Raw genomic sequence first — 23852 nt, 5'->3', positions numbered from 1 at the left:
ACACACGGCGGGTAAAAGTAGTATTGAACACATCACCATTTTTCTCTGTAAATAAATTTCTAAAGGTGCTGATGACATGAACTTTCCACCAGATTTTGGAAACAACCCATGTAATACATACATACAAAGAAAACAATACAATTACTTGACCTACTTTTATGTATGAACTATAATCTTAAGTTATTTTCATAGATTTCTATTGGATTTAAGTCAGGTGATTGGCTGGGCAGTTCTAGCACTTTCACTTTCTTTAAAATTGACTGAGAGTTTCCTTGGCTGTGTGTTTGGGATCATTGTATTGTTGAAATGCCACCCTCATTTCATCTATATCATCCTGGTAGATAGCAGCAGATTTCTATCAATAATATCTCTGTACAGTTTTCTATTCATCCTTCCTTCAATTATATGAATTGTGTCAGTGCTGCACCTTGATGTTTTGGGGTGATGTGCAGTGAGTGCCATTTGACCTCCAAACGTGTATTATGGCATCCAAATGGAGTAAAATTTTTGTCTCATCTGACCAGAGTATATTCTCCCAGTATTTTGCAGGCTTGTCTAAATGTTGTGCAGCAAACTTTAAACAAGCTTCAATGTGCTTTTTCTTCAGCAATAGAGCCTTGAGTGGTGAGCGTGCAAGCAGGCCACGGTGGTTGAGTGCATTACTTGTTTTTTTCTGTCAGTGAGGCACCACGAGAAAGCATCCAGGAGGATGCAACACTTCAAGTAGAGTAATCTTGCAATCTGAGCAAGTACAGCACACCCTGTGCCTGATAAGCCAGGGTTATGGCATCCACTATCCAGTGGGTTATCCTCTGCTTAGAGACAATCCTCTGCTTGTGCCATCCTCCGTAATAGACAAAGAGCTGATCTGTGGTACTGAAGATTTGTGTCTGGTCTACATACCATCTACAAGGGTCAGATGAGACAAAGCAAAGCTAGGTTGGGTCTGCCTCCTACGGGGGCAGCACTTGCAGGTTCACTACCTGATCCCTGAAGGGGTAGTTGGAAACTTGGGCATGTAGCCCGTGTTTCCACTGCCGGGCCAAAAGAAGACAAGCTAGTTCTTGCCAGAGCCAGTCCCGTTTCCACTGTCACTTCCTGGGCTTGACCGTGCCTCATCAGTGCTTCCTTGGGGCAAAAGGCCCATGTTTTTTGGCCTGACAAAAACCTTGGGCCAAAGCATGCCAGTTGGGGCTAGAGGAGTGGTTATAAACAAAGGCGGAGTTTCTCAATGACTGAAAGGCATCAGTTCCAGAACTCACTTTCTGGGTGAACTGAATCACTTGGCCAAGTCTGATGGACTGCAGGAGCCAACAAGATGAACTGGGGAGCTCTAGCCAGACCCCCAGATACTGCAAAAGTGGCACCAACGTAACTTCTGATGTACCCGCAGTGGTGCAGGAAAAGACGATTGAATCTCTACTACCTCTTGTAGCCGTAGTAACGCCAACTTGCCCACTGCTGCTCACCGGTGAGAGAAGAGGGTGAGTGTGATCCCTCTGGGGACCCAGAGATCGAGGAAACTTCTCTTTTGTCAAGGTTTTGGGTACCACTGGCTCTAAAGTGGTACCTGAAGAGCTGATTTCTCCATCTCTCCAGACTTCTCAATCTATCCGCTTGCTGCTGGGTTTGGCGGGGGGCTGGACCGGTAGGGTGGCTGCCTTGCGATCAGCTCCATGGCACAGCTTTGCTGGAGGCTGCTGTGTTTGCTTTGCAGGGGCAGGGGTGGTGGCAGATTCAGGGAGCAGGACAAGCAGACTGAGGCACTGCCACTGGGTGGAGGCAGCAGCTGCTCGCTAGGGCAGGATGTGCTTGATGCCCTCGGTCTGCTTCTGTGCAGCAGAGAAATGGGCATCACTGAAAAGGCTGGTCTGGGACACGGGGGAGTTTAAAAACTTAGACTTGTCAGTCTCCCACACAGAAGTAAGACACTGCAAGAAATGGCTCTCCTGAACCACCGTAGTGGACATCAATTGGCTCAGAGACCGCACAGTGGATTCGTTGCATGTAGCACAAGGTCAGTAGCGGTGCAAACTCCTGGATAGTGACCACCCTTGTGCAGGTCCTTCAGTGCCTTGGCCTGATGAACCTGCAACAACCCCAGGGTGTGTAAGGCAGGCCCAGTGAGTGCATACATGCCCGGTAGGGGAGCAACAGCTTGACCCGCTAAGTTGCAACAATATTTGAACACATTGCATATGAACCTACCACTCCACCGGAGTGACTTACGTATACCCCTGCACTGCTCCACCATCAAAAGTGGCGATGGAGGATGTGCCACCAGAACGGTTTCTGGCAGTGAAAGGTGCCATCCACGATCCAGTGAGCTCATCACACACCTCCAGAAAGAAAGGAACCAGCGCATGCTCCCCCAAGAAACCAATTGTCCAACCTCAAGGGTTCAGGATGCGGTGGAGGCTTTCACTTGAGCCCAACCATATTGGCAGCCTAGGCATCATAGTCATCACCTCCAGGTTTGGATGCCATTGCTGGCCACACAAAGGATAATCATCTGCAGGATAATCATCTCCAGCAGAGTTTGACTCATCCTCCGATGCAGCAATCGACATCCGACATCCCATTCCTTTGCAGGAAACAGAGCCTTGTCCACAAATCCACAACAGTCATCCTCCCACATTGAGAGCATGACTTATCCACAAACGCTACCTCATGTGTCTGGGCATGACCATCACCCAGCACCAGGTAATGACTGCATCCAGAAATGCAAGGGTGGAAAGGCACCTATACCCAGACCCAACGTCTTTTTTAAAAAGACGCAGCATCAAGTGGTACAGACGCAACATTGTCTTTTAAAAATATGTCCACCTTTGAATGCTCTTTTAGAAGTTGCTCTTTTAATGTGCTGTAGTTCACTGGGGAGATGGCTGCTTGCAACACAAATTTGGTAGTGGTAATCCACTGAACACAGTGAAATATCGTAGCGGTAATCCACTCAACACAGTGAAATATCGTAGTGGTAATCCACTCAGCACAGTAAAACCACTGCTGCTGAAGTGCTGACCGTGCTGAACTTGAAAATGTTAAAAGAGTATGCATTGCACCTGGTGCTTAATTTTATTTGTGTTGTGATCAGCTGGATGCAGTCACCACATGCTGATGTGCATTGGCTCGTTTAGTTGAAATGGAGAGGTCTCTCTAAGCGAGATTCCAATTCGTCGGTCACCGACATTGCTCATAGTGACCAACTGAAAGGGAATGTTAATTACCTGATTATAGGTCTGCTCATGTCTGAAAATAATATATGAAATATTTTTTCATATATTATTATGCGTTGCACCTGGTGCTTAATTTTATTCATGTTGTGATCAGCAGCAGCTGGATGCAGTCACCACATGCTGATGTGCATTGGCTCGTTTAGTTGAAATGGAGAGGTCTCTCTAAGCGAGATTCCAATTCGTCGGTCACCGACATTGCTCATAGTGACCAACTGAAAAGGAATGTTAATTACCTAAGTACAGGTCTGCTCATGTCTGAAAATAAATATATATATATATATATATATATATATATATATATATATATATATATATATATATATATATATATATATATATATATATATATATATATTATTAATGTAAAAACTAAAATCAATTCTAGAACTAAAAGCTATTTTTTAACTTTTACATTTTTTGGGCCGCATTTGAATCTGTGACAGGCCGCAGATTGAGAACCACTGTGACAGACACTATGCAGCCCTTGAGACACTGACCCTTTCTGAAATGCTAAGATGTTTAGCATAACTCCTCTGTAACCCCAGAAAACAGACACTATATCATATAATTCACAAAAATATGCAATTCATTAACTTAATGTAGGATGCCATTATTGTATGTATATAGTTGGGCAGCTATTACCTAACGTAGGCCTACATCATTGAATATAAATACAACTTAAAAAAAATATTTTTCAAAATCATTTATGACCTTGCTTTTGATTATAGAAATGTGTCGCATACATTAAATAACATGAACTCAAAACCTCAAGGCCAATATTAATGACCGGTACTAGCAAAGAACATACATTACTACATCCTCATTACTATTTATCTGTATGCCTTCTCTCTTTCAGTGTTAGTGGTGTCCTTATTGCAAATGATTCATTAGGGTCCTATAAGATAATGACAAATGAAAAAATTTTTAATTTTGATGTTCTTTGATCTGTAATTCTAACTGGTACAGGCAGAAACTAAACAAAAAGAACATGCTAATAACATGAAGAACCTAATCTTTTGAAAAACATCTCTCTTACCAGATTATGATCAAGCTCGGGGAACCTGCTATTTCCAACGAAGAGAGGTAAACACATTTGTCACAACACATTATCTGAAAATGTGTCATGGTGACAAATGTAGCTGCACATTTTCACAGGAAATATGGAAATTATTTCTAATTTTTTGTTCCATGTTCTTTCAGTTATTTTGACTATTTGTTATTAAAAAAAAAAAATAGCATCAGAATGGCTTTTCTGCATTCAACTAAATAAAAAAATATTTGTGTTCCTTTTATTATGCTGGATGAATCCTGCTCCTGCTCAGATGAATTCTGCTCTGTTGGATGTGTTTATAAAAATATTTATAAATTAATACATTTTCATCTTCAATGCTTTAGCAAAATAGGCAGATCAATCAGGAATAAAACAATATACTCTACAGCAGTATATGAATGATGTTGACTGTTAAAACAGAATGGTTTGCTTCAGCCCAGATTAATGCTCTTCTGTGATTATTTTTCTCTACAGATAAGATGGCAAGCATCATGAGTGAAGTGTCCCTGGAACTGGAAATCAGGTGTTGTATTTAATATTAATATTAATAAGCCTTCATTTGAATGAACAGTGTACATTACAAGGGAAGCAATTCAGACAAGAGCCTAAAGGCAAAAGGTATCAGAGATACTGTAAACATTTATGACTTGTTTTCTGTCAGCTGTTTATGATGCCTCTTTGCTTTATTTTTAGTGCACATTTTTACTGTGTAAAAAAATAATCAAACCTTCATTTTTCACAATAGTTTCCATGGCCTGTGGGTATGGAGTGTTTTGTGTTCGGAGCGGTTACTTGCATCCAGTGATTTTCAGATGTTTGGTTACACAACAACCCTCAAGTTTCTCAAGGCAATCAGGCACACGTTAATGGACACTCTTATCAGTTGAAGGTTAAAATTCTTCATGTTGGCCTTCAGAAAGCCTCTGGAGCTGACAGATACAAAACATAAAGTGTTTTGCTAAGTATGTCTCCCATGAAGTCTGACGGTAAATTATCCTTCACATTCAAAAGTGTAAGCCGCCTGTGCAGTACATTCATAGAAAGATTTATCTTGGAGATCCAGTGGTACTTCCTATAGCCCACTTATCTCTCTTTCGCTCAGTGTCAAGGTTTTTGCTTTTGACAAGCATGCAATAGAAGAGTAAGCAGTTCTGTGAAACTATATTATTTAGTATTTATATAATTGATTATATAAGTATTTCACAAGAGCATGTAATATGTGTTTTATTGATAGAAAACCAGCTGGCTTTGAACCCTGAGGCATCTTTACAACCTTTCAGTGAGTGAAAGCAATCAGTAGACCAATCAGAAGCACATAAATAGCAAACACATTTCACATCAGATTCTAGACAGAGCTCAGCGATCTGGGAAACATTAAAATGGCATCTCTCAGCTCCTGAATATTCCTTAATCAGGCCCATACCCAGCTATGAGGTCAACGAGGTCAGTGCAAAAAAAATGAAATGTGTTCTCTGAATGACAAATTTGATGCTAAACACATATGAATGTCTGCATATGAAACATTCAGTTTAATTCTGAATGTTTACCATCCAGTGGTATGAAAATAATCACTGCAAGATGCTGGAGGAGTGAACGAGGCTTGTGATCCAGCTATATACAGATCCAGCTACTGTAAGCGTTTTTGGACTTATCATTTTCACTTAGACACTTTAGAAAGAGAATAAAGCAGGAAGTTGCTGTTTAGCTTCAGCGATATCTTTATCTTATCTAATCTGCAAAAGATTTGAAATAATTTCTTAATAAATTACTTTATTTATTTCAATGTTTTTGTTTATTTTATCGACAGCACTTAAACCGGCAGTAATCAAAAAAAGTCCATGGACAGACTATTGCTGACAAAAATAATAAAAAATTAATAAAAATCATGATATTATCAGTCAGAAACATTATCAACACTATATAAACATTCATAAGAGCACCACATAAAGTTATCAGCTACATAATGCTTTTAAATAAAAACTATAACAGCAAATATGGTTGCATAACTGATAAAATTATCCACCCAATATATATAGTCAAGTATTAACAAATTGTTATGCAACAAATAGGGTATGATTTAAATACGATCATCGCTCCAAAACAGATAATATAAATATAGTATAGTATAGTATAGTATAGTATAATTAGTGGATTAGTGGACTTCACTAATTTTCAGTGCCTGGCTACGGCCATGTCCCTATGACATAATAGATTTTAATATTTTTGAGAGATTGTTACTATTTATAAATAATAAATAATAAATATAAGTAATAATAATAATAATAATAATAGATACATTTTAATTTGTAAAGAAATTAATGAATACATTTTACCAGGAATACTAAAAATAAGTAAATTGCAGTATTGTAAATGTGCAGATGATACAGAACATGAGTGTGAGTTTGTGAGGCTGAATCTTATTATAGAAGCTTTTGTACTATTATACTAATAGCATGTACTATTAGATACTATCATATTTTTTATTTTGAATATTTTGAATCCATATTTATTTTTACATTTTCAGTTTTTTAGTTTAAATTTTATTTTTGTAATTTTTATCAGTTGTAGTTTTTTTATATTCATTTGTCTATCCATCGTCTGTCCATCCATCTATCTATATCGTTTTTTTTATGTTAATACATAAATTAAATTAAAATAAAATAAAACGTTTTTTTTTTAGTTAACATATTTTTTTCCAGTAAAGTTTCTTTCTTTCTTTCTTTCTTTCTTTCTTTTTATGGTTTAGTTTAAGTTAACTATGATAACCCTGCCTGAGGCTCAAACTGTATTGCTCAGATATGTAAACTATAAGAGGTTCTGGAAAAACAATCAATATCCTTAGAAATATCTTTTAAAGTTACATGAAAAGAACAGTTTTCTCAGAATGGATCAATCTCACATTGAGAATCAAGATGATGAACATTAGATGTGTGTGTATTTCTTGCAAGACTGATTTGTCCTCTAAAAATTATTTATGACCTTAAGATCAAAGCTGCTTCCTTGCATCTCATCATAAAGCCAATATTTGTTGGCAGGGCTGTGAATGTTTTGTAACATAAAATCATTGGACTCTGTCTGAATGCTGTTAAATGCTATTTTATCCCTGCTGAGAAAAGAAAACGAAAGAAAAGAAAAGCTTCATTAAAACTTCAAATGGCCTAAGTTGATTAGCTGGTCTGTTTTTTTAAAAGAGTTTTAAAAGAGTTTTGTTCACATTTTAGCTGGTCAGAGTGACTAAATGACCCATGACTAAGAACTGACTTCTATATTACACTTTCTCCAATGCTGCTCATTATTTATTAGAAATGAATAATATTAATAAAGTAAAATAAATAAACTATTAACCTGTTAAATATCACCCCGTCCCGTATACAGGGCGCCTACGTTGACTATACTATATTACAATCAAATCTAATCTAATCTTGATAAAACGATATATCGTTGGAAAGGTCTAAGACTCCCAAATATATATTTTACCAATATTTTTTGTTTAAAATTATGTAGGAAAAGTAATAGATGAATTTATGACAAGAGTGCACCCTCAGAAATCTACGTTACAAAAGGAGCTTTGACCTTTGTTTAAAAAAAAGACTTCCTATCACATTTTAGAAATCATCAGAAGTTATATATCACTTGAAAACATAAAATCTCAAAATTCATCCTTTAAAACCCTTTTTAAAATCAGACATTGCATTACCATGTAAATGGCACATCAAAATCATGTTACAAAATGTTTTCAGTCATGAATTATAAAAATTTAGGTTTGTATCATGCACATTCAAGTCTATCTTCAAAAACGTGAGTGACAGTTAAAAAACAGGTTAAAACAGGTTAAACTAAACTATTATTATACTGAATTATATTATCATATTATATTATATACTAAATCACATTATCGTTTTTTTTTTTTTTTTTTTTTTTATATTTAGTGATATGACAATTATATTTAGTCAAAGTTCAGTGTTTTTAATGTATTCCTTATAGGGCTGAATGAATGAAGTTTCCCAGGAAACCTTGGTGCTATCATGCACTATTCACAGTAGTGATCAACAGTATATCAGCAGTAAACAACACACACACACACACACACACACACACACACACACACACACACACACACACAAAGGATGTGGATCACAGCCCATGTACTGTAAAATAAACAATAGTTTAAATTATTTTCAGCTAATAATAACTTTTTATTATTTCAGTCATTATTATTGAAATTACTACTTTTAATTAAGTATCCAAAACTCTTTTAGCAATTTTTTTTCAGAGTATGTCTATATATATATATATATATAGAGAGAGAGAGAGAGAGAGAGAGAGAGAGAGAGAGAGAGAGAACAGAGAGAGAACAGAGAGAACAGAAGCAGGTGTGATGTTATTTCAAGCTAAAATAACACGTTTTCTTCTAATGGTGCACAAATACATTTAATACATTCAAACTGGTGCTGTTCCATGATGATGATTACATATTTTCTTTAATGCGCGAATTCTCTCAGATTCATTTCTTTACATAGTCTGTCAAGTTCAAATATGAAGAATGAAAAGAAATCTTTCTGATATTGTATCAGGGAGAGAGGTCCTTTAGTTTGACTTTGATTTGACTCCCGTGGTCCGTTATTTGACCTGATCAGAATCTCATGATCTGATTTCATCCCGAGATCAACATCTGAGTGCACCTTGACCCAGTATTACAGGATACCTTCAGATGACAATGTGTGTGTTGATTTGTGCTGGTTTCTCTTCTGTAAGCTATTCATGATCTTTAAAGGGATAGTTCACCCAAAAATAAAAATGAGTGAATTACTCACCTTCATGTCGTTCCAAACTCATGAGACCTTCATTCATCTTCGGAAAACTTTCTGTCCCTGCATAGACAGCAAAGCAGATATCATGTTCAAGGCCCAGAAAGAGAAGAATTGTTGAATAAAATCTTTTTTTTTTTTTTTTTGTGCACAAAAAGCATTCATCAAAAATATCTTAGTTTGAGTTCTGAAGATGGATGAAGGTTTTACAGGAAGGTTTGGAAAGGATTGAGGGTGAGTAATTCAAGACTGAATTTGCAATTTTGGGTGAGCTATCCCTTTAAGACCAAGGCTTCACTCTGTCTCTCCTGTTCTTTGTGTGTTTAACCTTGTCCACCTCAGGTTTGGTCCTTGAAACAAGAACACCCCAAACTTAGATGCAGAGCCTCCTCATTCATAGACCCAGATGCACACATGCTTGCACAGCAGGACAGCATGGCCTTTCGTAAGTGTGTACAGGTCCTGCTCCGTTCAAGCTTGGCCCCAGGATCCACGAGGACGCATCCAAGATTTCTTCACACAGTTCCCAGACTCTGCAGTCAATCCCAGACAGATGGGTAAGGATCAAATGTACTTTTCTTGTCGTTTCACTTGTTGTCTGTACATGGAATATGTAACTTCTAGATATCTTACAACAAGTCATACCATCCAAGTACTATCTCATCACCACATTAAAAGCCATCTTCATGAGCAGTGTAGCAAATGTGGTTTGACTATTTTTATCTGCTCATTTACTTTAATGGACAAATAAAAATAACTGTGGAAGTCACACCTTTCTAAAGTGGGGTTGGAAAAACACAATATGCGCATGTCGCTAGTCTAACTGCACACAGACCCAGGTTTATTACCTTTAGGTACAGAATACTGAATATAAAGAGTATTTTTAACAATAAATAATCTACGATCCTACAGTATGTGGAGAATAAATTACAGTTATATGTCTGTTTCGCTTGAGTGAAAATGAAACACTTTGGGTTGCTTTTTTGGGATCATTCACACATTATACTTCATATCACACTCTGATAATAACCGTCTTGTTTGATTCAGCCATTCTCTGTTGAAAGATAGATGATGTATGCCAGGAATGACTAACTGTAATTGCTCTTAGTAACTAGTAGGTTTAGGTAGCAGGTGACATTTTTCTCATCCACAATAGAAACGTTTTTCATGAAGAAACATTTTTGTTCATACAATTATACAACCAAACAAAAACATATTTTGCAGTCAACATAATATATATATATATATATATTAAAAAAAAATTGGTTTGGAATGGCATGAGGGTGAGAAAATGTTTTTTGTTGTTGTTGTTTTTTTGTTTTTATGTACTGCATTTCCTAAAACCTGAAAATAACAAGTGTGTAAGGAATTTTAAATCAGCTCATCATATGTTTGGCTTTGGGAATGTTTAGCCTTTGAAAGATCTCTAGAACTCTCAATGCACTTATTATTTAATACATCACATGACCTCTGACCTTTGTATTCCTAGCTTTAATGCACTCAACATACAGGAGAAACATTTGCTTTCTTCAGCATTGTGTGGTGAATATCTACTAGTATTTTTCTTTTATAAGGCGGTAAGAAAAGGTGAAAAAGCCCACTCTTGTCAACCCACTGAGTTTCTACAGGAATCAGAGGTGCTTTTCTTCTCCATCCGACCACACCAGATTGTTCTGAACAGCCTGTAATCAGATGGTGTTTCTATCAATGCTGCGCAGATAAAATAAACTCATTCCCCATCTGCCTTGGCATTTGTAATCTGAGAAAAGATATGTGCATTCCTTGACATATCAGACTGAATGGCTACTGATTGCTTTTGACTCAAGCTCAACAAGTCCATCTGTCAACAAGTGTCTTTTGCTCATACTGTACACTCTTAAAAATAGGCATTTCTGGTTCCACAAAGAAACATTCAGTCAAAGGTTCTTTATAGAACCATTACCCTTTTATAATCTGAAGAACTTTTCACCACAAACTACCTTTTGTGAAACAGGCTTTTAAGAGTGTACAGCAGTAAAATACATTTGTCAGTTCAGTTTCTGTGCTTTACAAGTAGAGTCATAGAAATTGTAATTACAAGTTCTCTTTCTACATGAAAGAAATAGTTCAAATATAAGGCCTCAGTAACTTGGAACAACCTCCATTAATTAGTCCAACCCACATAAATTAATGTATTGGTAAATCCAAAACTCAGAAGAGTGTGATTGAGGGAGTATAACCCAAAGCTAAAAAGGTACACAGCTGTCAAACCGTGCAGGGATGTAACACTGTGCTCTTCATGGATGGGTGACAGTGAAATGTGTTGTGCATAGTGCATGAGTCATCACGAAAAAAAAAAATCTAGAATGGGGAAAGTAAATCTGACATGGTATTTGTCATCTGCTTCACAGAACCACCTTATTCACTTACATTTAAAATGCTAATTTTCCCAAAGCAAGTTTGTAAATAATAGTCACTTATAAAGTCAATTATATTTTTAGAATAAAATCTTAATTTGTGCCAGTCAGATTTTTGCAAAGCTGGACTAACAGACTTGCAGCTCAACATGGTCCAGCATGTATACACATAAATGGAGCTACAGTTGGCCTTGCCGCTGTGAGCATGAGATGATGTGTATTTAATGACTATTCAGTTACGCATAGTGACATGAATACTTGGACAGACAAATAATGAAACCCATGGCTCAATTATGACTGTTCACATGAATGCAATGAGAAGGACAAATGCCCAAGTCAGGGTCATTTTTCTTGTGTTGAGAGGAGGGTAATTTACTTTTCATTTTCTACTTCATAGCAAGTCCACAAACATTCAAATTGTAGCCTTTTTCTGGGCTTTGCTATTTAACTGCACTGTTTAAAGACTAAGAAAGGCCAGAAGATCATGTTTAATGCAACGATGTTCTTTGACAAATGTCTAATTCAAGTTTTGAGTTTTTTCATTTGGTCTGGAATCACAAAATCCAAAGGTGTCCGTTGAGTGTGTTATTGTCAGTCAATTAATTAATGCCCAACTGAGCAATCATTAGGGTCCTGCCTTCCATATGAATGATTAAGAGATTGCAAACACAATGAATGATCAAAACTAATTAACATCCTTGTATAATCAAGAGGTAAATTAGTGTGGAACACAGCAGATTCTACCTCTTTAAAATGCATACTAAACAAAATAATAAAATAACCCTTGTTCCTGCTCTGAAATTGCATTTCACTTTAACACTATTTGACACATTAAGTCAATCCATTGTTTATAATTCTCTTTACCAAGAACATCAGTGCAATGAAATGAGTTCAGTGTGTTTATCTGTGTGTGTTCTCAGTTCCTCTGGCTCTAAAGTGCTGGTGCACTTTGTAAATCAGTCGGGGGTAAAGAGCAGTGTGTTTGTCACAGAGGGAGAGACGCTTCTGGACGTGGTTATCAAGAAGAATCTTGACATCAGTGGCTTTGGTAATGAGACCATTTTTTGTGTAATTTAGGCTTCATTTAATCACATCTTTTTTTAAATGTGTGTGTGTGTGTGTGTGTGTGTGTGTGTGTGTGTGGCATTATATTATCCATAATCATGTTCCTTCTGCATGTTTTCCATGTAATCTGTTCTTAACCATTTTGTTATGGCTTCGATGTGTCAACATGACCTGAAGTCAGCATGAAACAGAAATGCTCATCTTTTTTCTCTGATGTGATGTATATCTCACTAAAACATCTTCTCAAGCCAGGATCAATTTGACGTTCTGATCCCCTAGTAAAAACAAGTTATATTTCGTGTTATTGTTGTTATACTTCCCTTACATAAAAAAATAGATAGATAGATAGATAGATAGATAGATAGATAGATAAATAGATAGATAGATATATTTATATTAACTTATAAATAGTTCTGTAAGATTATATCTTGCTCTTGTGTCATAATCTTTTTTTTCCAGCTCCCACACACATATGGTGATTCAGACTTTGTAGCATTTGTCAAAGCTGTCAAAAGGAAGGTGCTCTCCCTTGCTGACACATTCAACTGAAAAAAACATTGAGAATACCCAACTGCTCCTACAAATGGTTTAATCATTTTCTCTTTTTTTTTGCATTTTTCTTTTATATTTTACTGTCATCCCACAAATAATTGATTCTGTCAGTGCAAAAATTTATATATATATATATATATATATATATATATATATATATATATATATATATATATATATATATATATATAAAATAATTATATATAATAAATATATATATATATAATAAATATAATAATTAATACAATAAATTAGAATGTCGTGCAAAAGTTTTTATTTCAGTAATTCGACTCAAATTGTGAAACTTGTGTATTAAATAAAGTGCACACAGACTGAAATAGTTTAGGTATTTGGTTCTTTTAAATGTGATGATTTTGACTCACATTTAAAAAAAACACACAAATTCAAAATCTCAACAAATTAGAGTACTTCATAAGACCAATAATAAAAAAAATCTTTAGTAAATTGTTGGCCTTCTGCAAAGTATGTTCATTTACTGTAAATGTACTCAATACTTGGTAGGGGCTCCTTTTGCTTTAATTAGTGTCTCAGTTCAGCGTGGCATGGAGGTAATCAGTTTGTAGCACTGCTGATGAAAGCCCAGGTGTCTTTAACAGTGGCCTTCAGCTCATCTTCATTTTTTAATCTCTTGTTTCTCATTTTCTTCCTGACAATACCTCTTCAGGGCTGGTGAGTTTGCTGGCCAGTCAAGCACACCAACACTGTGGTCATTTAACCAACTTTTGGTGCTTTTGGCAGTGTGGGCAGATGCCAAATCCTGCTGAAAAATGAAATCAGCATCTCCAAAAAGCTGGTCACTAGAAGGAAGCATGAAGTGCTCCAAAATATCTTGGTAAACAGGTGCAGTGACTTTGGTTTTCAAAAAAACACAATAGACCAACACCAGCAGATGACACTGCACCCCAGAGCTCAATCGGTAGAGCATTGCTCTATCAAGCGTTGGGGGTTCCCCAAACCCCCCAATGTTGGGGGTTCGATTCCCCGGGAACGCATGATAGGTAAAAATTGACAGCCTGAAAGCAATGTAAGTCGCCTTGGATAAAAGTGTCTGCTAAATGCATAAATTTATTTATTTATTTATCATCACAGACTGTGGAAATTTAACACTGGACTTAAACAACTTGGGCTATGAGCTTCTCCACCTTTCCTCCAGACTCTAGTACCTTGGTTTCTAAATGAAATACAAAACTTGCTCTCATCTGAAAAGAGGACTTTGGACCACTGGGTCAGCAAATTCCTTGACACGTCTGTGTGTGGTGGCTCTTGATGCCTTGACCCCAGCTTCAATCTATTCCTTGTGAAGTTCACTCAAATTCAATGATTCTGCTTGACAATCCTCATAAGGCTGCGGTTCTCTCGGTTGGTTGTTCATCTTTTTCTTCCAGTTTTTCCTATCACTCAACTTTCTGTTAACATGCTTGGATACAGCACTCTGTGAACAGCCAGCTTCTTTGGCAATGAATGATTGTGGCTTACCCTCCGTGTCAATGATTATCTTTTGGACTATCAGATCACCTTTGCAGGTGTTTTGAGTTGATTAGCTGATTGGCATCTCACCATATTCTAGTTTGTCACCATATTCTAATTTGTTGAGATTGGTGGGTTTTTGTTAAATGTGAGCCAAAATCATAGCAATTAAAAGAACCAAAGACTTCAGTCTGTGTGCACTGAATTTATTTAATACACAAGTTTTGAATTACTGAAATAAATGAATTTTTCCAGACATTCTAATTTACAGAGATGTATCTGTATATGAAAGGTACTATGTACATCAATTGTATTTACCTATTTATTTAGATGCTTTGCATTCTTGAATGAAAATGATTACAAATGTTTTTGGCATTCTTGGCAAAAAATTTAAGAATACAAATTTGGTTCTGTTCTAATCCTGGAAGGTTTAGGAGTAGGGTTAGAGTAAGGGGATAAAATACAGTTCATACGATATAAAAACCATCACATATACGTCTATGGAATGTCCTCATCAAATATGGAAACCCAGCATGTGTGTGTTTGTGTCTTAGGAGCATGTGAGGGCACTCTGGCCTGTTCCACCTGTCACCTGATATTTGAGGAGAGTGTGTATGACAAACTGGAGCCAGTGGTGGATGAAGAGGTTGACATGCTGGATTTGGCTTACGGACTCACCAAGACGTAAGACACCTGGATCTAAAATATAATTGTAAAGTCAGTAGAGCTTTACGTGCTATAGAAGGATTCATCCAGTGCTAATCACAGACATCCCACCTCTCCCAGAAGGTCTGTGAGTCTTCTGCATATTGATAACAGCTTATGACTCTTGCAAATTGGAAACTCCTAGACTGCTGGAAATCGAGAGAGAGATAGAAGCCCTGTTTCCAGGGTATTAATATGCAATTTCAGTGTTCTATTAACAAATATTGTTAGCGAGCATGCTGTTACAATTTCCACCTTGTAGACATGCATCTTGAAGGTGTATCCAATAAGCATCACATTCTGCATCACAATGTGCACAAATGCTGTTGAATGAATCACCCTGAGTATGCTGATTAAGTTTGAGCGTGAAAGCAAATTAAAAGGATAAGGGACAGCCGTGATCTTGGTACTAATGTTACTTTAATTGAAGAGTTTTAATCATGTATTATTCAAAGGTTGGGGTGTGGGGTAAAATGTGTTTTTGCTTGGAGGGATGTCTGTAATCACATGAGTGCATCTTAGACAATAAAGAAATGATTTTAAATTGTTGGTGAATTATGACAGGAAAAAAAGAGTACTTTAAGACATCAACAATGTGCAAATGAAATAGAACTGAGCTGAGCACAAGTAAACTGAAGTGCATTGCTGGCAGGTTAATTATGCATCATACATGATTCCTATCAGCTACATCCTCTCTAAATCCTCAACATAAAACATAAAAAAACAACTTTTGTTTGAACAGACATTGAAGCAAATACACAGGAGGACTTCAAGGAAGTTAGATGCCATTCAGAACGTATATACTTTTGACATAATGTGCTAGAAGTTATATAGTATCATTAATGGTTTGTAAAATAGAAAATAATAACATACAAACTAAACAGTGCTTTAGTTAAACTATACTATTATTATTTTTTGTTAATTTCGCTGCTGTTCTGTCATTGGCTCAGATCTCGTTTGGGGTGTCAGGTGACTGTGGAGCGCTGGATGGATGGAATGACAGTTCACGTCCCGCAAGGAATCAAAGATCAGCGAGGAAAGCAAGAGGCAGTGAGCAACAAATGATACACAAGCAGTCACATGTACAATTTCCATGTTAATTTAACACTTAATACACCGTAAGAGACGTTTTTCTTTACCAAAGCTGTTTTTGTTTGGTTCTGCTTTGAAGCATATGAACATGGTACTTTGAAATTACACAAAACAATAAAAATGAATGTGATCCACTATGCCTCTGTATATATCATCCAACATTTTTTAATTTTAACACAGCCACAGAATAGGGTGAATATTTATTTCCTTAAAGGGGTCATGACATGAGAATTCAAATTTTCCTTGATCTTTTTCCACAGCTAGGCTTTTGACAGGCACAAAAAAGGGAACATATCAAATATTTATATAAGTATAATATAATATAAATTAGTCTAAGTATGGTGTTTGACAAAACAGAGCAAACAAAAAGAAAAAAAGCGCGATCTATGGCTATTATTGGCTCTCTACATGAAGCATACTGTCAGAAAGAAAAATGTTGTGCTTAAAAATGCACAGCACACAATCTTTAAGCCTAGGATGAAGTCATATACATTTACAACAATTTGGGACAAATATAACGTGATTTTATGGGAAACTATGTGTGTGGCACTCTGTGGTGTGGCAGGATTTGTATTTGGTGTCGATACTGTTTCATATGCAATAACATTAGCCAATCATAACAGTGGCTGATTTCTGACAAGTCTTAAAGGACACGCCCCTTAAAACAGGTCATTTTATACAGAGGGTCAGAATGAGGGTTGAAAATAATCTTTTTTTTTTTTGTTACACATATTTATTTATTTGAAAACTTTATTAAAATTATAAGTAAACCTTAAGGAACATGTTAATATTATAAATAATTGATGTCATGACCCCTTTAAATCTCCATTACAGAAGTGTTGTCTCTTTGTCGCCGTCTCTGTTTGAAACCTGCAACTGCATTTATTTGCAGAATTATCTTCTTTAAGTGGTTTATGCATCCACACAGCTCCTCAGCACAGATGAATCGAATGTTTTGAGGTGTGTGTGTGTGTGGACATTCACTGTACTTTGGAATTACAGATACTACGTCTTGGAAGTATGTCATCTGATTAAGTAACATGTCTGCCAGTTTTGTTCTGACCAACTAAAAAAATATATATATATATTTACCCCCCCCCCAATTGGCCACACTTCATACAATGTATAACAGTACATTAAAGGGTAACTAAACCCCTGTACTCCACCCACTGGCAATATTTGAAGAGTGCTGAAAAGTGGGCAGAGCACAGCTGAGATAGAGGGGACGAACCGAGGGCAGGGCTGAGCGAGTGGGCTGGGAACCTGAAACCTGCATTGACGGATTAATTGACAGCTGCTGTCAGAGTCGCTAATATGGTGACTGTAGTGACCATAGACAGTAAAAGAAATGGACACAACGACCCCATTGGATTCAACGGAGACGAGTAAAGTCAATTAGAAGCAAGCACTTCCTGGGGGTCGAGCGTACTGCGCAGACTCAAACTGAGCTTGATGACGTAGATGTCACGTGAGTAACCTGTAAGTCTTCTAACCGCTGTGCCAAGAGAAATCTGAATCACCCACCGAATCTTGCAGACGTTGTTGAATAATTTTGTCCCATTGATTATATGGACACTCTATGGGCTTCTCCCTTGACTTCATGCCTCCACGTCCCCCCTCATAGACAGTAAAAGATTTCCTGCATGCTTTTCCTCCTGTCCATACGGTAATTTCTCTACTGTGCGACAGAGAGTCGCAGGTTAAGATGCAATCGTTGGCCTATTTTTACAAAAACTGCTTCTAACGGGCCACAACATAAGATACAAGGTAATGGGGCCTTTTATTCATTTTCGTGTTTCTTTACAAATAATGAATGTAAAAATTGAGTCTTTAAACCCCTCAGATGTAAAGTTATTCGCTGTCAAAGTGACGTCGAGGTGTCTGTGGCCTGAGCCATATCAATTCGAGCCGCTGGCTCAAACTACGGTCTTAACTTGCTTTTCAGCATGAGCTGTGTGGAGAAGCCCATTTCTACCTCCATTGCGTTGGAGAAGCAATCCCGGGAAAAATGCAGTTTGCACACTCTAGCTCTAGGCGGGAACTCGCGGTCTTCCAGGCCAAGTGCATGCAACCACTGTTGCCTAATTTTAAAGTCTGCTGGAAAACTATGCAGTCCAACAGTGCTGTTGCAATTAGCAACACTACACTTACGTACCATCCTGACCACTGTACTACTTGAAGCTATCCTAACTGATGCAAAACTACAGTATGTTACTAACTAACTATGCTTCTAACAATACTAACTTTACATTAACAACTATGCTAATTAACTACATAGGGTACACAAAATAATCTAAATTAGGGCTGTGCAAAAAATCGAACTTGATTTTCATGCACATCTCATCAGTAAAGACGCTCCTGTAATTAGAAGTATTATCTCCAGAACGTGTGTTCAGATCAGGGTTGCCAGGTTTTCACAACAAATCCTGCCATATTGCTTCTCAAATCTAGTCCAAAACTAATCGCGATTCCAGGAGGTTCCCATAAAATATACGGCATGTACGGCATGGTTGTCTTGTAAAAAAATCGCATTTTAGGGGCTAAATATCACGTTATTGGTATTGGGGTTGCTTCGAACCGCGGACATGAACAACTACCGCAGACTTGGCAGCAATGGTTCAGGTGGAGCGGCAGTTACTACACAAGAGTCATAGTCTACCGACAACTACAAAATCGCTTTCAAAATCGACAAAGAATCGCCACCGATTTTAAAATCGATTTTGTGTAGATTGTCAGTGAACTACGGCTCTGTGTAGTAAATGCCAACCAATGTTGCCAAGTCTGTGGTTGTTTTTCATGTCCGCGGGTCCAAGCGACAATACCAATAACGTGATATTTAGACCCTAAAATGCGAATTTTACCAGGGCAACCATGCCATAAAACTTACATTTTAACCCCGGAAAGCAATTTTTATCCGGGAACCTCCTGGAAACTCGATTTTGGACTAGTTTCGAGAAGCAACTGGGCAGGATTTGTTGTGAAAACCTGGAAACCATAATCTGAACACACGTGCTGGAGATATATACTTCTAATAACAGGAGCGTCTTTACTGATGAGATGTGCATGAAAATCGCGTTCGATTTTTTTGCACAGCCCTAATCTAAATAACTGTATAAATACTATGCTAAATAGATGCTATAATAGTCTATCCTGGTCATTTTCAATACTCGCAATTCCAGCTCCTCCTGACAGTAATTTTGACGGAACAAGATGGTTTTATACTGCCAAGGGCGTGGTAGCTCGTACCAAGGGGTGTGGCCTGCCACCTCAAATATCCAATAGGAAAAATCAACTGCAGTAGCCACCGTTCAACCTGAAGAGGGCAGCACTCAGACGTTTTTACACCATATTGTAGAATTCAAACACTTTATACTCACATGTCAAAAAAGTTACTCAAATCAATGAACAACACTAATAAAGCCCCATTCTTACAGATCATTAACTAAAAAAAATTGGTTTAGGGTTTAGTTACTCTTTAAACTTGTGTTTTGTGAAACATCCTTAAATTCAAATTAGTTTGCTGCCTAAATTCTAATTAAATTTAAATTCAGAAATTGAAGTGAAAGTTCAATTCTCAGTTCAGTTCTGATAGGTGTAATGCACACTTGACAGAAAACAAGACGACTGCTGGATGTTATGACAACAACAACTCAAACCTTTATTTTGCAGACTTGCAAGCACTAGCATTTCTTTTTTTAACAATGCAAATGAACCTTTCTTTTTTAATTCATTTCTGAAAGAGAAATTTCAATTTGTAATTATTGTTTAATGTTCTAATAAACAGCCATTGTTAACAGAATTTACATGCTAAATATAAACAAAAAAAAAATAGATTTAATTAACAGATAAAAGATAGCACACTCCCAGAGTGTGTGTGTGAGGTCAACTCACACACACACTCTAAATTGTAAAACTCCAGTTGTCTGTAGCGAGGAACTTGTTCATGCAAACTTTCATCAGCAGCTGTCAGCATGCTAAACACTGGTTGTCTAAATCATGTTGAGAGTGTAAGACAACTGTATTATAACGTAATGATCTGTGATACAGATAGCACTGCATTAATAGTACTTTTCTGGCATTAGTTTCTTTTTTTATTTATTTATCCAAACTACCTGTTTTTCCATCCAATAAGATTGCAGCAACATAGCAAATAAATACAAACACACACACACTATAAATGAAAAGATTACATGGAAAACACCATATGCTTCTTCTTATTTTATATAGGTTACTGGTATGTTACATTTTAAATTGCTCATAATCATATTACAGTTATTTGCTAAAAATTCTAGTGACATATCATTTATCTTTGAAAATGCACAATATAGAATGGCCACATAAATGTAAATTAATATGCAATCCGTGCTTCTGATGATGAAAGCAACTCTCAGACAATTATACCATGTTAACTTTTATATATAATAATTTAACAACACATTCTCATGTTCACAGTTATCTAATGTCACACTGACATGCAGGTAAACATAAACATTTTATTTAAATGATTTATTTAAAAAAATATGATTCAATTAATATTTTTTAAATAAACTTAGAAATCATCTGCACTTTTTTCATTTACCCTATAGTTTGTGAAACCCTGGAGTAATGTAACATTTAATGTGTTTCATGATGTAGATAACAGAATGGAATATACTTTATTTATCTTTGCTTTTTCTAACAAGAATCCCATTCAAATCTATAAACAAAAATCTATAAAGTTAGGTCAAAAGTAATTTTAAAGTAACCAAAAAGTAGTCTGAAAGAATTACTTAAAATGGATTACATTTCTGACTACAATTTTCATCATGTAAAAGACTACAATTTGTAAGCAATCTACACAGCACTGAGCAAAAGTAGCTAAACTTACACATGCGCTGCTGCATGCGGTTGAACATGAGGTATAACGGGGTTTGCTTGTATCAAACCAGGTGATGGAGAACTTTGGAGACTCGTGCCCCCTCTCTTGGGGTATTTGACAAACTGACACCCCCTTAAATTGAGTGTCAACCACAGTCTGTCAAATACTCTAAGAGAAGAGTCTAGATCAGAGAGAGACCAGTAGATGCATGGATAGACCTAGAGAGATGAGGGGGAAAAACGATATTAAAACACATTTAGTTCAGGAAGATCGGTCCCTCTCACTCCTCCCTCTTCCTCCTGTTCGTCAGATGTACTCAAACAAGCTGAATGATAATTAATTCTTCATCTTTCAGACTAAAGAATATCAGTTCATTATTGGGTAAAATATGAAAAAAAGATCTCATACAAATTATAATTTTAGATTATTTCATGGAGCTTTCGGTTCACCCACCATGCAACTCTGTTTCTCTTCACTTCTCTTCCTATTTGAACAATAGTTTCTTGTATGGTTTTTTTGTAGACTAGCTGAGAAGATGTTCATACCTTTTGCGTTCCTTGCAACACAATTGGTGCGATCCACAGGGCTGCTCGGGGTGGCCCGTCCACGGGGACGTGTGCTCTTCGGGGCATGTATGATCAGGCACTGAAGAGTGTTTGTGTGAAGCGGACAGCATGTGTGTGATCACTAATAAGCTGCCAGCATAAGGAGGAAGTAAAAGGGGGAAGATAACACGCAGGCTTTAGAGCAGGAAATATCTGGAGGTTAAGAGACAACACTATATGTGTTAAAGTAGTTGTGAAATGTTAAAGAAAAAAAAAGATCTGAGTTTGCAATAACAGCCACAAACTTTCCCGCCAAATTAATCCACAAACTGAAGCACTGTGTGCTGTACTGGGTTGGCCTTCCTTTAAAAAAATAAATAAAAGATATATATATATATATATATATATATATATATATATATATATATATATATATATATATATATATATATATATATATATATATATATATATATATAGATAGATAGATAGATAGATAGATAGATAGATAGATTTGAGAACCCAGTGAAAAGTTTAATTTGAGGACACTGCGTAGTGTTTTTAGAGTCTAGTTTCAATGGGCAAATTCTTCAAGGACTGCTCTTGAGGTTGATTGGTGTTTTTGTGCTCAGCTGTCATGTGGTATTGTGTGAATTTCTGGTGATGTTGGATGCTCTGAGGTCTGGTGTTGTGAGAGTTTTCACACTTTTTCTCTTCAGGCCTCAACACTGCTGACAACTGAGCACAGTTTCAACCATAGACCTTTCCATTGGGCAGATGGCCTGGTCAGGCATCAAGCTGATCGGTATCACTGGATCTTCAAGTTGGGTTGTACTCTGACTGCCTTTGTACTTTATAAGCTGAATTTTAGATAAGTCACTAAATAATTCTAAATTATTTTTTTTAAACCAACATTGGGCTGTGTTGAAACCATTGGCATGTATTGGTTCTGCATTCGACTTATGCTTATGATGCTTCGGAAGAAATCCAGCCCTGATCAGTTCACACAATTAAATGATTCAGTTGCCTATAAAATAATTTTTAGATTACACCAGAAGTACTATTATTTAATAGTAAATAAATGTACATTTACTTTTACATTTAGTCATTTGGCAGATGCTTTTATAAGTAACTTACAAATGAGGACAATGGAAGCAATGAGAATCCACAAAATAGAAATGATATGCAAATGCTTTAACAAGTTTCAGTTAGCTTAATGCAGTATACGTAGTTATATATTTTATATTATAGATATATTAAAACAGGTAGAACAGAAAAAAAATCGAGCAGGCTGGTGTTAGAGGTCTTTTTTGCTTTTGTTAATTGTATAATAAAAAGAAAACCAATAGAATAATTTTTGTTTTTAAAAAGCTATTGTTTTTAAAAAAAGAAAAAAAGAAAACAAGCAGTAAATTAATAGAGTGCAAGTCTAAAAGGGGCATGTTTTTTTCATACTATAATTTGAATAGAGAGTGCTAGAGTTAGAGGGTCAAAAAAAGATGGAAGAGATGTGTTTTTAGTCGATTCTTGAAGATTGAGTTGGATTGAGTTAGGCAGGTCATTCCACCAGGAGGGAACATTTAATTTAAAAATCTGTGAAAGTGATTTTGTGCCTCTCTAGGATGGCAAAATAAAGTGATATTCACTTGCAGAACGTAAGCTTCTAGAGGGCACACAGCTCTGAAGTTGTGGCCTAATGGTTAGAGGGTTGGACTCCCAATCGAAGGGTTGTGAGTTCTAGTCTCGGGCCGGATGGAATTGTATGTGGGTGGGGGGACTGCATGAACAGCTCTCTCTCCACCTTCATTACCACGACTGAGGTGCCCTTGAGCAAGGCATCGAACCCCCAACTGCTCCCCGGGCGCCGCAGCATAAATGCCTGCCCACTGCTCCGGGTGTGTGCTCACTGTGTGTGTGTGTGTTCACTGCTCTGTGTGTGTGCATTTCGGATGGGTTAAATGCAGAGCACAAATTCTGAGTATGGGTCACCATACTTGGCTGAATGTCACTTCACTTTCACTTTAAATGGGTGCAGGGCCAGTGGTAGTTTTGTAGG

The 23852-nt window shown here is 36.8% G+C and overlaps 1 protein-coding gene and 1 long non-coding RNA gene across 2 annotated transcripts; one reads left to right on the top strand and one right to left on the bottom strand.

Moving 5' to 3' along the window:
* Positions 1 to 9460: 9460 nt before the first annotated feature.
* fdx1b (ferredoxin 1b) lies at positions 9461 to 16530 on the top strand. Its single transcript, XM_026210753.1, has 4 exons — positions 9461 to 9652; positions 12412 to 12539; positions 15151 to 15280; positions 16252 to 16530. The coding sequence occupies exons 1-4, from the start codon at positions 9510 to 9512 to the stop codon at positions 16364 to 16366; spliced, it is 516 nt and encodes a 171-aa protein (XP_026066538.1). The 5' UTR covers positions 9461 to 9509; the 3' UTR covers positions 16367 to 16530.
* Positions 16531 to 20474: 3944 nt separating this feature from the next.
* On the bottom strand, positions 20475 to 22101 carry LOC113048851 (uncharacterized). The gene is made up of 2 exons (XR_003276544.1): positions 21797 to 22101; positions 20475 to 21469 (listed from the first exon to the last, which is right to left on the bottom strand). It is a non-coding gene; the product is annotated as an uncharacterized LOC113048851 (long non-coding RNA).
* Between the last annotated feature and the right edge of the window lie 1751 nt (positions 22102 to 23852).

Source organism: Carassius auratus, chromosome 30 (genome assembly GCF_003368295.1).
Source record: "Carassius auratus strain Wakin chromosome 30, ASM336829v1, whole genome shotgun sequence".
Classification (NCBI taxonomy): Eukaryota; Metazoa; Chordata; class Actinopteri; order Cypriniformes; family Cyprinidae; genus Carassius; species Carassius auratus.
This window is presented reverse-complemented; position numbering and strand designations above follow the sequence as displayed.